Raw genomic sequence first — 13,482 nt, 5'->3', positions numbered from 1 at the left:
CCGGTGCGGGATTTCCCTACCTAAAACCCTAATTAGTTGCTTTACTTATCCAATATAAAATATCGTGTTTTCCGATCTCATCTTCTAGTTTTTAACTACTTCGAAGCGTTGGCCTTCCAATTCTGAGTGTACCGCCATGCGGTTCCGCCTTTTTAGCAGGTTCATCATTGCTCATTCTTATGACATGACCCAGCCAACGCAATCGTTGTATTTCGATAGTTGTGCTGTCGTTGTATAGTCGTTTCAGCTCGTGGCCCGTAGATCTTTCGAATAATTTTTCTCTCAAACACACCAAGCACTGCCTTACGAGGGCTGAACGATAACTATCTGGCATAACAATGAAAACACGAATATTTACCATCAAAAATAGTTTTATTGTTTTCTTAAGTAGCCTCCAGCATGTTGTATATGCTTTTTCATGTGCTCAAACCTATTGTTGAATCTCCTTTTCCACTCCGATTTAGACACCTCTAAAACATGGCTATTGAACGCATTTATAACATCTTCTGGCTACGAAAATCGTTAACCAAGCCTTTTTTCTTGATATGCTAGAATCAAATAAAGTCATTGGATCCCCAGTCAGGGCTGTATGGCGGATGACCCGTCAATTCCACGTTTTGTCCGGTCAAACAGGCGCTGGTTTGAACCACCGTGGGAGAGCTCGCATTGTCATGATGCAGAATGATTCGTCTTCTCTTGTTCGTTTTTTGAATTTATCAGGAGACTTCTGGCAAACAAAATGTAGTGTACCACTCAGAATTAACCGTCCTACATTTCCGAAGCCGTATAATCGCCACACGGTCTGTTTTGCCGAAGAAACATGCGACCATTTTCTTCGAAGCGATTTTTACATGAACTTTCGTTTGGATTTGGCTGCTTTCGAAGACCTAAACGGTCGATTCCTGTTTTGTTTTGGGCTCCTCAGTATAGATCCAAGATTCGTCTTGTGTAACGATCATATAAACGTCGTTTGAAGCACAAAGAGCGTTTTTATTCACGATTTCTATGCACCAATACACAAGAGCCTCTTTTTGAACGATTGTCCAATTTTGCTGGATCTGACGAGAAAAATTCATTTTTGCGGCCAGGTGTTCATGCAATATCATATGTTAGATACTGGAAGAAATTTCAAAGGATGCGCTACATAACACGGCGATCTTGCATTATCCGTTCACGCACGGTTTAATTTCTTTCTGGCACAACGGCCGATTTTGGTCGACCCTCACGTCCTTCGTTTTTTTGGCGAGTGTCGGTCACTATTGACATACCCTTTATCAACATACAAATATTTAATTTGATCGATGCACTCTTGCCGTGATTAACCACGTCGAAAGTTGTGAAAAATGACAGGACGAAAATGTTCACAACTAAATTCCATTTTGTTTGCAAAGTGATTTTTTCATGTCACTGTAAATGACAAAACACAAGGTCGTACGGCAAACTGTCCTGAGTACATATAGGCTAAAAACGGTCAAACTGTCAAAAAAAAAATTCAAATGGCGCCTGGGAATACGCGGTATTGCCGAGGCCGGATAGTTTTCGTGCAGCCCTCGTATCTGCTTGCGCAAGTACCCAAGCTTCGAAACCATACATTAACACGAGTAGTATCAGTGTTTTGTAGAGTCTTATTTTTGTTTGACCAGATGTGGCTGTGCTTTTAACCTGCTTATTTAAGCAAAAGTAGCATATGTAAGAACGTACTATTCTTCTTCTTATTTCACAACTGATTTTGTTTGTCGGGTTTATGGCGGTGCCGAGGTAGACGAAGCATTTAACTACCTCAAAGTTATAGTTACCCACTTCCACAATTGGTTGAGTTCTGTGGACGTATTGCGGTTTGAAACCATCAACTTGGTCTTATCTCTAACTTTAGCAGATTCTCCTTTTACAAGTAACAGATACTTCTTTTAGTGATCGACCCATGATGTCAATGTCGTTAAAGTGGGCAAGAAACACGTATATTGCGCAATTTCATTTAACGTTAGCATCTCGTATAACCATTGACGAAAGGCTGTCTCCTTGTCTAAAATCTTTTTGGTACTAAACTCTTCGTAGAGTATCTTTCTATTTAAACTGAGAACCGGGTTGACCGGGTATCAGTTGAGTCACCATACAAAGCCGAATAAGATTTGTTGAGATACAAAATTTAGACATGGTTTGGAATACCTTTGAACGAAGGGACTGTCGAATGCTGCTTTACAATCGACTTACAATGGTAAGTGTCGATCTGCATCTCTTGGGTAAACACCTGGTAAATGGTGAATTTGCCAGGTCTAAAGCCGCATTTATTTCCGCCCAATTATTTCGTTGGCCTGTAGGCTTTAGTCGTTCGAACAATATCCCTGATACTATCTTACACGCAATAGGGAGAAGACTTATGCACCTATAGTTAGAACACATAATCTAATCTCTTTTCTTGTGACGGGACACAAGATGCCCAGGTTCGCCGGGAACGCGTTCTTCCTGTCAGATGTCAGAACTAACAAGCTGATGTATACACTTTATAAGCGTGTCACTTCCGGTTTTGAACAGCTTGGTTGGTAAGCCATTGGCTCCTGTTGCCTTATTATTCTTCAGCCGACTTATTGCTGCCTTTACCTCATCCCTATATCCCGTATTTCTCTCCTCAGTAGCAGCATGATATTCCTGGTCATATCATGGCTTCCTTGCTGGAGGTCTCTGGTATCCAATATGGATTTTGCGGCTGTTTGCATGGAGTGGGCAATATTTTACCACTGTGTAGATGTGTTATGGGAACGAGGAGTGCTTTCATTAAGGAAGTTCAGTGGGATATGCTGGGGCTATCTGTTGTGATTGCAACTTACCGATGTCCAACTTCCATGTCGTGTATGTTCGTACTTTATTTGCTACGTTTAATTGGGTACGTACCTTTGCTGCAGCAAGGTATATTTCCGATTTCATCAATCACCTGATCGAGTGAATTTCTTGTTTTTTTGATTTGGCCAGGTGCCCTTATGAATGTCGAGATGCTTAAATCTGGTACTGATAACAACCATGTCGGTGCGAAGTCTATCAGCCTCATTCCATTGTCAGACGTTTTACTGTGCAAACTTAATTTCTCGACTGTTGGCCCAAAGACATTCTTCTTTCCGATTTTGGCATTAAAATACCCTAGATTCATTATGTTTCTTTTAAGCGCTCGTAAAATATATGATTGTTCTGCTCGCCCTTGTCTTCAGTGGGAGCATGAGCGCAAATAAAACTGATGTTGAAAAATTAGCTTTTATCCGAATTGTATCAAGTAGCTGGAGTCCAGATGTTTTAAGCTTCGACTAACTACAAATCCGCGACCAAAATCATGTTTTTTGTCATAGCAGCTACAAAATACACAGTGTGTCACCTTTAGGTGTTGTTGTAACGTCTTTCCCAATCCATCCATTTTCTATATGGAGGAAATATTTTGCACATTACGATGATTTTTTGTAGGAGTGTGTTACGAGCCCAACACCCAACCCAAGTTGTTATGGTTCTTGTGGGTAACCGCGCGGCACATGCTAACTCCCTACTTTTAACGGGTGCTATAGGCGACTCTTCAGGTGACACCACAGGGAGATCATTGTCCACTCCAGATAAGTCCTAGACTTTACCATGTTAAAACCGTCAGGGCCGTTGTATGGTAGGGTACGTCACCCGAAATCGGGAGACAATATATACATCTGTGAGTTAGTTATACGTAAATTTTAACTAATTTTCATCATTTTAGAGTGAGTTTGCCTCTGGTCAAAAATAAACTTAAATACTTGTGCAAATGTTCACAGGAATTTTAATAAATAATAATAATTCCAATAATACCACTGTGCTTTATTAAAAATCAACTTCCAAAAATTTTTATTATTTTTTGTTATTGTTTAACATGATATTATTGTTGTTTATTGCATAGATCTGGCAGTTGTTCGTAATAAGTACATTTTATCTATTATTTAGGCAAAAACAAAAATACAAGTGGCTGTCTGGCTGTAAAAAAGAGTGTAATTAAAATTGACCAACATTTACAGTTCGAGTTAGCCTGTGAATTGGGATAGTGTGATGATAGAGGTCATAGCGATTACCGGTAGCAATGATGCATTAACGGTAATGAATCTTTACACAATCCACCAGAAATAAAACAACAGACATTTAATTTCCTCCACCCCGTTTGTTTCGTTTGTTTACAACAACAATAATCCGCACAACACTACTTCACGCCTTGTGTACGGCCAGTAGACTTTCAAGAGCAGCCATTAGTGGTCCATCCAGTAAAACGTACAACAACAATGAACAAACATAGGTGGCCAATAGACAGCCCATAAACATTGCACTCTGAAACATATGGAAGATGTTTAAGTATTGAGAATTAAATGGATTACCAATTTGGCTTACTATTTGTCCCGTAGACCAGTATATGGGAGCATCTCCTGTAAATAGTATTAAACGTATTATCACCGGTGCTATAAGCACATTAATGGGTGTTAATCTTTCCAGGGCATTCGCATATTTAAAGCTTAGTAGTCTGTAAATAAAGTCTGCAGAAAATAATAAAGACATAAAATATAATAAGATGGGACATTTCACAGTTACTACACTTCAATAGGTGACCTTGAAATTTAACAGAACCTGCAAGAATACGAATTTTTACCACGATAAAAATGTTTCCTTTATGATATCGAAAAAAATAGTAAAAATTAGTAGATACAGCTCTCGAACAGGCATATGCTGTTACATCACGATATTGTGACATAACATTTTGTTATTTTTAAAAGTTTCATACGTATTCTTCCTATTTTAACGATACAATGGATTTTGAATTATTGTGGAATTGACCCTTGAATCCATATGCACATGAAATTCCTGATTCTTTTATTTGTAATTATCCCCCTTGATGGCGAATTCAAAATAACACATATTTCTGTTGTGGTTGCTTCTGTTTATGTTATACTCAAAACCCTCGTCGAAAACTTTTATACTAACCTCCATAATTTGACTGGGCCGCCAAAACTATCCAGAAAATGATACCATTCCACATAAGATGTGTCAATACACTCACAATCGATTTCAGCCACTTGTTCAAATGAAACATAAAGAAATGTACACCAAACATATAAACTCCAATGAGGGTAAAAATTATAATCCAACCTAAAATAAAATGTAATTTGAAACGTTTTAATATTATACAAATTTTTTAAATTACCAGTTTCTCTAAGACGATTCGAATTCAATTCGTTCGAATTACGACCAAACTCCTGTTATTCTAATAAATATTTGTTTGATTGAAAATAAAAAAATGAATGCAACATTTTTTCAAAAACAGAAGTTTGGTAGTTTTTCGAACGAATTTGAATTTGAATCGTCTTAGTGAAACAGGCCATAAGTCTTTGAATGCTGTACCACCTACCTGTCACAAAAACAAATATATTCATGTGGAAATTATGATTTGTCCTATGAATGATATGGCCCAAATAAATTCCCAACAGATATGGTATCACAAAAAGGCAGATGTTATCAGCAACCAAATTGAAATGAGTCAATTCATAGAGAAGAGATGTGCTATTTTGAAATAAGAGCAAAACATATGAAATATAGTTTTGAAAGAGTGCAGGAGTGTACAATGTATATTTCATACGACCAAAATGTGCCCCATTGAAATACTTATTTTAGACCGCAAGTAAAATTGAACGAATTCGATTTAAGATATTTAGTTGCCGACAAAAAATCGGCAAAATTAAAATGTTTATAATTTCGGTAACTAACGATATTTTTCGGAAAGTTAGCGACCAATAAAAAGTAGTCGTAAAGTTCTACCGATATCAAGCGTGCTGTCAACTTTTATTTGAGCTTTTCATTCAAAATTTTGAGTTTTAATTTGACCGATTTTTGTCGCTAACTCGAAAAATGAGTTAGAGAATCGCACTACAGGTTCAAATATGAACTATATCGGCCCGCTTCATGGGGTGCTTCCCTCACAAAAGTTCAAAATTTTTGTTTAAGTGCAGTGTCCTGTTTAAAGCTCTATGTTATGCTGTGACAAACTGAAATGACTGCATGCAGAAAAATGTATGTTAGAAATATGTTTGGATCCAAACAAATTTATGTTTGGGACTGGTTGCAAACAAATATATGTTTGCAACATTTTGTAACATATCTCAATTTATTTGTTCGGGTACCAATATATATTTTATGTTAGAACACATTTTTTATAGGTGGAGAGAGGATTTTTGTCAAAGAGAGTAATAACAGGGCTCTCACGGCTGCGGAATGCTGTTTTATAATAAAAAGCTGTGTGTATGGTGTAATAGAAGACTCAGAAGCTAAGAAGGGAGGGTAAAAAAGATTGTGTTTTGGTGGTGTGTATACGGCAGGGACGAGCTTCTTTGCTTAGATCGTATAGTGAGGGCGCCCACTGAGTTGTTTTTGCATTTGCTTCTCTCTCTCATGTACAGTGTAAATGAATGAAAACAAACAAAAACATAATGTGGTTGTTGCTTTTTTCACTCATACGTTCATACATGTCTTCGCTTTGGTTGTATTTCAGTGGTCGTCGCTGGTATACGGCCAAACACGTGTGCTTTGTTTTTGTTAACCAACATAGCAAGCAAAGAGGAAGCGAAAAAAAATGACATGAATTATGTTGTTTCTTTTTCTTCAGTTTTCTAAATACAATCGTAAAGTAAAGACGGTAAAGTGAGAGAATAAATCAGTGTTTGTGTTTTCTTAAAGAAATTGTGCTTTTTAGTAAATTAAATGCCCAATACATTTTATAATTGGAAATTTTATAATGGAATCATATATTTTATTGGACAAGAAAGAAATCGCATTTAATATTGGTAATAACATTAATACATTTTTCATATCCATGCATCTATTTGAAATATGTATGTACCTATTAATTACATTATATAATCATTTGATTTCAGATGCCGATTTCCCGTTGATGATTTCAATATTGACGATAATGTGTTTTATTTTACAACTTACTAGAAGCGTTCAACGATGTTTCTACATTTTATAATGAATAGTTTTTATTTGTTTTTCTTTCTAAAAGTGTGACACTATTTCTTTTATTTGCAATTTTGTATGTATCTGCGCTTCTGTTGTTGCTTTTGTGTTTGGTATTTCTATACATTTCAATAAAAAACAAGTAAAAAGTCGTTAAGTTCGGCCGGGCCGAACTTTTTATACCCTCCACCATAAAATAAATTAAATTAATTAAAATGGAATAATTAGGGTCCTTTTACAATTGTAGGTGGAACAACTTTTAGACAATGGTTAGACTCCTACTGCCTCCCACTATTGCTTAAATTACACTGTGAACACAAATGTTGGGGCAGAGATAATTCCTTTTGGAGATGAAAGCCCTTGGTGTATGTATATTAAAAACCCTGAAGGACAGATGCGCCGTGAGTCGAACTTCCGCGTTATGGTGTGATGAAGTTTTTGCAAGAGACCCTGTAAGCCATCATGAATTAGCATTATATCTTTGTTTGTTGTTTTTGTAGAGCACTTAAGCAACTGTGAACAAAGATATAACGCTAATTCCTGATGGCCCACAGGGTCTATAACAAAAAATTCATCACGCCAGAACGCGGAAGTTCGACGCACGGCTGATCTGTCCGTCGGGGTTCATAATATACTCACCAAGGCCTTTCTTCTCCAAGAGGAATTTTCCGTGCCCCAGACTTTCACCTCCATTTTGTTGCACAGTGTTATCTAATCTAATCTAAAAAAATGTGTTCAGCTAGGAGAAAGGTACCACCTTCGGGGCTATATCAAAGAGTCAACATATCTTTAAATTTTTTGGCGGAAAAGTTTTATAGCTGCAGGGAACCAAAGAGTCAAATTGAGGGTAGTTTCATCAAAACAATGTAGACCCTCAAAAATGGACCCATGTTGACGAATTTTAGTGAAGAAATTTCGTGACCACTGAAAATTCCCGAAAATCGGGAGGTACAGTTATATGGGGGGATATACCAAAACATGGACCTATATTGATGATTGTTTTTGAATAGACAAAATTGTAGCTAAAATTCTCAAAATACCGACCATTACAGTTAGTTCGGTTAAAAATTGCAGCTAAAATTCTCAAAATACCGAAAATCGGGAGATACCGTTATATGGGGGCTATACCAAAACACGGACCTATGTTCACGATGTTTCGTTGGAGATGTTTTATGACCACTGAGAACTTCAAATGTCAAATTACAGCTATTTCGGTTAAAAACTGTAGCTAAAATTCTCAAAATACCGAAAATTGGGAGGTACCGTTATATGGGGGCTATACCAAAACATGGACCTATGTTGACGATGTTTGGTGGGGATGTTTCATGACCACTGAGAACCTCAAATGGCAGATTACAGCAAGTTCGGTTACAAATTGTGGCTAAAATTCTCAAAATACCGAAAATCCGGAGGTACCGTTATATGGGGACTATACCAAAACATGGACCTATGCCCATATTCTTTGGGATATAAGTTTGTTGATCACTAGGAACCCTAAGTGCCAAATTATAGCTAATTCTGTCTGCAAATGTGGCGAAGAACGTCAAAATACCTCAAATCCGGAGGTACCGTTATATGGGGGCTATACCAAAAGTGGACCATCTTCGAACTTGACCTGCCTATGGAAAAAAGACGCTCTGGTGCAAAATTTCAGCACTCTGTCTCAATTATTGCGGACGCTAGAGTGATTACAACAGACGGGCAGACGGACGGACATGGCTAGATCGTCTTAGAATTTTATCCTGATCAAGAATATATATACTTTATAGGGTCGCAAATGATTAGTTCGATGTGTTACAAACAGAATGACAAACTTAATATACCCTCCATACTATGGTGGAGTGTATAAAAATCTCTTCTGGACCGAAATATTGTAACTCTAGGTTACCGACAAAAATCAATTAAATCGCAAAATCTTTTTAAATAAAATTCAAATGTCGTTTGCCATAGCCAAGGCATCAGTTGAAAACGGCAGGACCGATTTGGATAATTCTTTTTGTTCGCCATAACCCGACTTAGGTTTTTATGCAAAGGAAATTTGCCCACGCCCACTTTTTTCAATTTTCAATCTTAATCTTTTCTACAAAAACTACTGAACCGATTTTTCTGAATTTCGGAAGGGGCCGCATCCTTCCCCGTGTACCCTACATATTTGTAGACGAATTTCGGGGGGCTATGGTTTTATAATCGCTATATTTGCTAAACAGACATATGAGTGCATCGGCTTGCAAATTAATTTTCGAGACAACGGTGGTTGCTCCCGCGATCGAGAAAAACGATATATTTACAAATTTCCCTAAATGGTGAGGTTCAAGGGTCCATCAGCCATGAAAAACTAAAACATATCGCTCATTTACTTAAAAAGAGAAACATCTCAAAAAATCGAATTTCGAGAAAAACGCGTTTTAAGTTGGCGATTGAAATTTGACTTCCCAATTTAAAAATGTTATTATACAAAAACTTAAATATTTCACCATATTTTGCAAAAAGATAGCCAATTATCAGTGCTAAATTTCTGTGCAAGATCATGCATGTTTTGAAGTGGTTTAGTGCTTCATAAATTCAAAAAACTTTTGTGTTGAATTATGCCAAACTCGTAGTAAAGGAACTGTAACTCGTCGAGTTTTAGAGATATCAGCATGAAAATTTAACACAATATAAAGTAGAAAAAATAGAAATTGCTAACTCAGAAAACGCATTTTTTGAGTTATGCCACTCTTTGAGTAAATGAGCGATATAAGTCTCAATAAGCGGGAGAATTCGACTTAGATCGCTTTAGGATAAAGACAGGGGACATGGACGATAATAAATCCTAAACAGCACCAATGGGCGAAAAATCCGACAAAGTCCGTAGGAGAAAAGAAAGGTTACAAACAAAATCTGTTGATAAATTTAAAATCCTCCTTGGTTTGACAATGGACCGAAGAAGTGTATGAATTGTCAAGTATAAAGTCCATTAGGTTAGGTTAGGTTGAAAAGAGGGGCGAATAATCGCCACATGTCCTGGTGGACATACACATAAGCCATGAAGTAGGCCTGTTGTGCGCTCTAGTCTAAGTTTTTTGAAGAAGGGGACTCTACTATAAATTAATTAAAGAACTATGTTCCCTTATCAAAATCCCGTAATTGTTTTAGGTCGTCTACAATTACCTGATTAAGATCTGGCATTGTGTCGTTCCCTAAAAACTGGGATCTGATGTTTGCGAAAGCGGGGCATTGGCAGAGAAAATGCTCCAATGTTTCATCATCCTCTCCGCATGCCCTGCATACGCTGTTGTCTGCACAATTAATTTTTTGCAGATGAGCTTGTAAACCCAGGTGACCTGTAAGAACACCTGTAAGTCTACTCAACTCTGCTTTACCTAGCAGTAATAGGTTTTTAGTTTTTTCCTCATTTGGGTCTCCCCATAGGATTTTTGTGGTTTTCCCTAATTCCTCTCTATTCCATAGGGATAAGTGGACATTTTTGCCCAATTTTTTAACTCTAGCCGAGACGCGTTTAGTGGCTTTGCGTTCGCTAAGTATACGGTTGCTAATTCCCTTCCCTTTTTTGCCAGAGAATTTGCTATCTCATTACCTCTAATCCCCGCATGTCCCGGTACCCATATTATACGCACCGTGCCATGCTGAGTATAGCTGTTGATCGAATTTATACAATCCAAGACTGTTTGTGATTTTACTGTCTTGGATGTTATTATGTTATAAAGCCCATTAAAAGTTGTCATTAAAACTCATGCTAGCCCTTCAGCAACGCGAACCGGGTTCTGCTAGTTATGAATAAAAAGTTTACATTAATTGACAGCACTGCTTTATAATTTTATTTTATAATTTATAATTTTACCGATTATTGGCGGCAAAATAAGTTATAGAATTCTATTACGGAACAATCAAAATCGTCCAATTCATTCAATTTTTATAAAAGATTTGTTCTAAAATTACACTGTGCGAAACAAAATGAACCATATTATGCCACCGCGCATGTCTCGGCGTTTATCCCCATAACTTGTTTGAGGCCTTGATGGCAAAAGTGATCCTTTTGTAGGCCTTATATCTTCTAAACCGCTAAGATTTTTTAAAGAATTAACGCAAAGCTCAACAAACCCATTCTGGCTAAGGCATACATACAAATGTTCGGTTAGAGATTTGCAATTTATTGTTGCACAGCGTAATTTACTCACGTGTAACCATAATGATGTGTAACGCCCCATATCCACAAACTGGCAGCAATTGTTGACAATAAAATAATCGATGTGCCCATTATTAGGGCATAGCACATTTGCAGTTCCACCAAAAGCATTAGTAAACAGGAGATTATGTAGAATTGGATTTTTAATGCTATGAACCAGGCCCAAGGCATGCACTAAAAATAATGTATCAATTAGAATTTTATTAAGCAATTCTTTATTATTTTTGTTCAACGACTTACTCTCTCGGTTAGTGGAAAGAAAGTATCCATATAGAAAATGTTAAACATTTGATTTTGAGAACAATTTTTATAGTCCCTAGATGGTATTTCCAGGGTTATGTTGAAATAGAAGTATTTATCCAGGACCAATGAGGCGTAGAGGACAAATGTGTAGGAAGGAGTTAAGCTAAAACAAACACAGATATTAACGGTTATTAAGATTTTTTCTTACACTACGGTAACGAATGAAACCTGTGCACCGAATGAGAAATTATTAATAGTGATTATCCCACTTCCAGTTACAACACTTACGTATGTATGCATTAGAGCTTTTTGTCAGGTACTGTGGATCTATTTAACTTATGAGGATTTATTTGACGTAAACGCAGTTATATGTAAACGTACTATTATTATGCAGTTGCGTATAACAGAATGCTTGTTCTTCCAGTCGCCACTTATAGAGTTTCAAGAGAAGTTTAAAATAGCTTCGTTCCCGTACTTTTTAATGGTAAAACTCGTAAAAGAGAGAACTGCAAAACTGTTTTTATTTTCGCAGAAAAATTTTAACATAGTTTCTCAAATATTTTGTCTTTTGTTGATGACGGTTTTGAGGAATACAAAAATCACTCTGTACCTCAAAGTTTTAGTTCCTGACTTCCTATATCTGTGTATACTTACTTGTTTAGTTGATCCTCTGTAGAACATTTGTCCTATACGCAGAACTAAGAAAAGATTTCCATTCATCTCTGTTTCTTGCTTTACTTTTCCAATTTGGATATCGGGTTTTTCGAACTCGTCTTCCGTCTTCCCGCATTTATACACCTTTTTAGCGGGTTCATCATCACGCATTCTTATGCCATGACGAAGCCAAAGCAAACGTTGTATCTCGATACGTTTACCTAAATAGATTTCGTTGTGTTGGCCCGTAGATCATTCGAAGAATTTTTCTCTCAAACACACGAAGCACTGCCTTATAAGCGTGGACAAGTAACCAGGCTTCGGGATCATACATTAGCACGAATAGTAGGTATGAGTGTTTTTTAATGTATTTTTTGTTCGAATTTGTCAAAGTCCCGTTTACTGTCAGATCCACTTTGGCAGATTCTCTTTTGACTTTTTCAAAGGTAGCAGTTACGTCTTTTACTGATTACATGATGTCAATGTCCTCGGCATAATCAAGTAACATATGGCTATTGGTGTATATTGTGGCATTTCTGTTAACGTTTGCTTATCTCGTAACCTTTTCCAGCAGAATGTTGAATAGTTCACAATGTCATCTTAAAAGTCGAATGAGCTTTGCGTTGATACCAAATTCAGACACTGTCGAAGACTGCTTTGTAATAGAAAAAATGGCGTGTCGATCTGTATTTCTTGGGTCTATTCTAGGATATTTTAACTAAGTACCGAGTATGAGTTAATTTAAAATTACAAAGTCAAATTAGCTTTGAGCTTGGAGATACCAAATTCAGACATGCCTTGAAATACCTTTGAGCTTATTGGGCTGTCAGAGACTGTTTATAATCGACCAAAAAATTGTAAGTGTCGATTTGCATTCCTTGGGCTTTTCCAGGATTTGGCATTGGTATAGCTCAATTATTTCGTTGATCATAGGCTTTAGTCGTTCACATCACCGACGTAGGCAGAGAAAAGTTCGAGGACAGCGAAGCCGCTCCACATCCGATATGTCTGAAGAGCCTTTACCAAAGGCGAAACAGGCATGTCACATAGTGGTGGGTGTGTGGGTTCGAATAGTCGGTTTTCTTTTTTCACTTGAATTATTGATCATTAAGCTCGATTCCAACGAGAAATTAATTAAAAATGATCTTCGTCTAAAAAGGCATAATTCTCAAACAAATTTAGCTTTTAACTGAATTGTAGCAATTCATTCATTCACTGAGGTGAAGCTGGACACTTTTCATTTTAACCTCCCACTAACTACGAACCCGCAACCAAACTCATACTTTATGTCATGACGGCTGTAATACCCCATTCCCAATTCAACGTATTTCATGTATGACAGTAATATCACACAGTGCGCCTTAACTAATTTTAAATGGAAGGTGCTTACACCTGGGAAGTTTTTG

The 13,482-nt window shown here is 37.1% G+C and overlaps 1 protein-coding gene across 1 annotated transcript; it reads right to left on the bottom strand.

Annotated features, from left to right (window-relative positions):
* Window positions 1-4,027: 4,027 nt before the first annotated feature.
* Window positions 4,028-11,575, bottom strand: LOC141398189 (uncharacterized). The gene is made up of 6 exons (XM_073975422.1): window positions 11,420-11,575; window positions 11,172-11,353; window positions 5,393-5,544; window positions 4,969-5,133; window positions 4,381-4,523; window positions 4,028-4,320 (listed from the first exon to the last, which is right to left on the bottom strand). The coding sequence occupies exons 1-6, from the start codon at window positions 11,465-11,467 to the stop codon at window positions 4,201-4,203; spliced, it is 810 nt and encodes a 269-aa protein (XP_073831523.1). The 5' UTR covers window positions 11,468-11,575; the 3' UTR covers window positions 4,028-4,200.
* Window positions 11,576-13,482: the final 1,907 nt, after the last annotated feature.

Source organism: Musca autumnalis, unplaced genomic scaffold (genome assembly GCF_047663935.1).
Source record: "Musca autumnalis isolate F117 unplaced genomic scaffold, ASM4766393v1 scaffold_3, whole genome shotgun sequence".
Classification (NCBI taxonomy): Eukaryota; Metazoa; Arthropoda; class Insecta; order Diptera; family Muscidae; genus Musca; species Musca autumnalis.
Note: the sequence above shows the minus strand (reverse complement) of the source record. Positions and strands in the feature narration are given on the sequence as shown.

What these genes read in the sequence shown, in the direction of transcription:
- LOC141398189 (XM_073975422.1), bottom strand. Translation starts at nt 11,467, where the DNA reads ATGTTTAACATTTTCTATATGGATACTTTCTTTCCACTAACCGAGAGA. An exon ending in TATATTTGTTTTTGTGACAG is followed by an intron (nt 5,134 to 5,392) that starts GTAGGTGGTACA and finishes ATTTTATTTTAG; the next exon opens with GTTGGATTATAATTTTTACC. An exon ending in GGCCCAGTCAAATTATGGAG is followed by an intron (nt 4,524 to 4,968) that starts GTTAGTATAAAA and finishes TATTTTCTGCAG; the next exon opens with ACTTTATTTACAGACTACTA.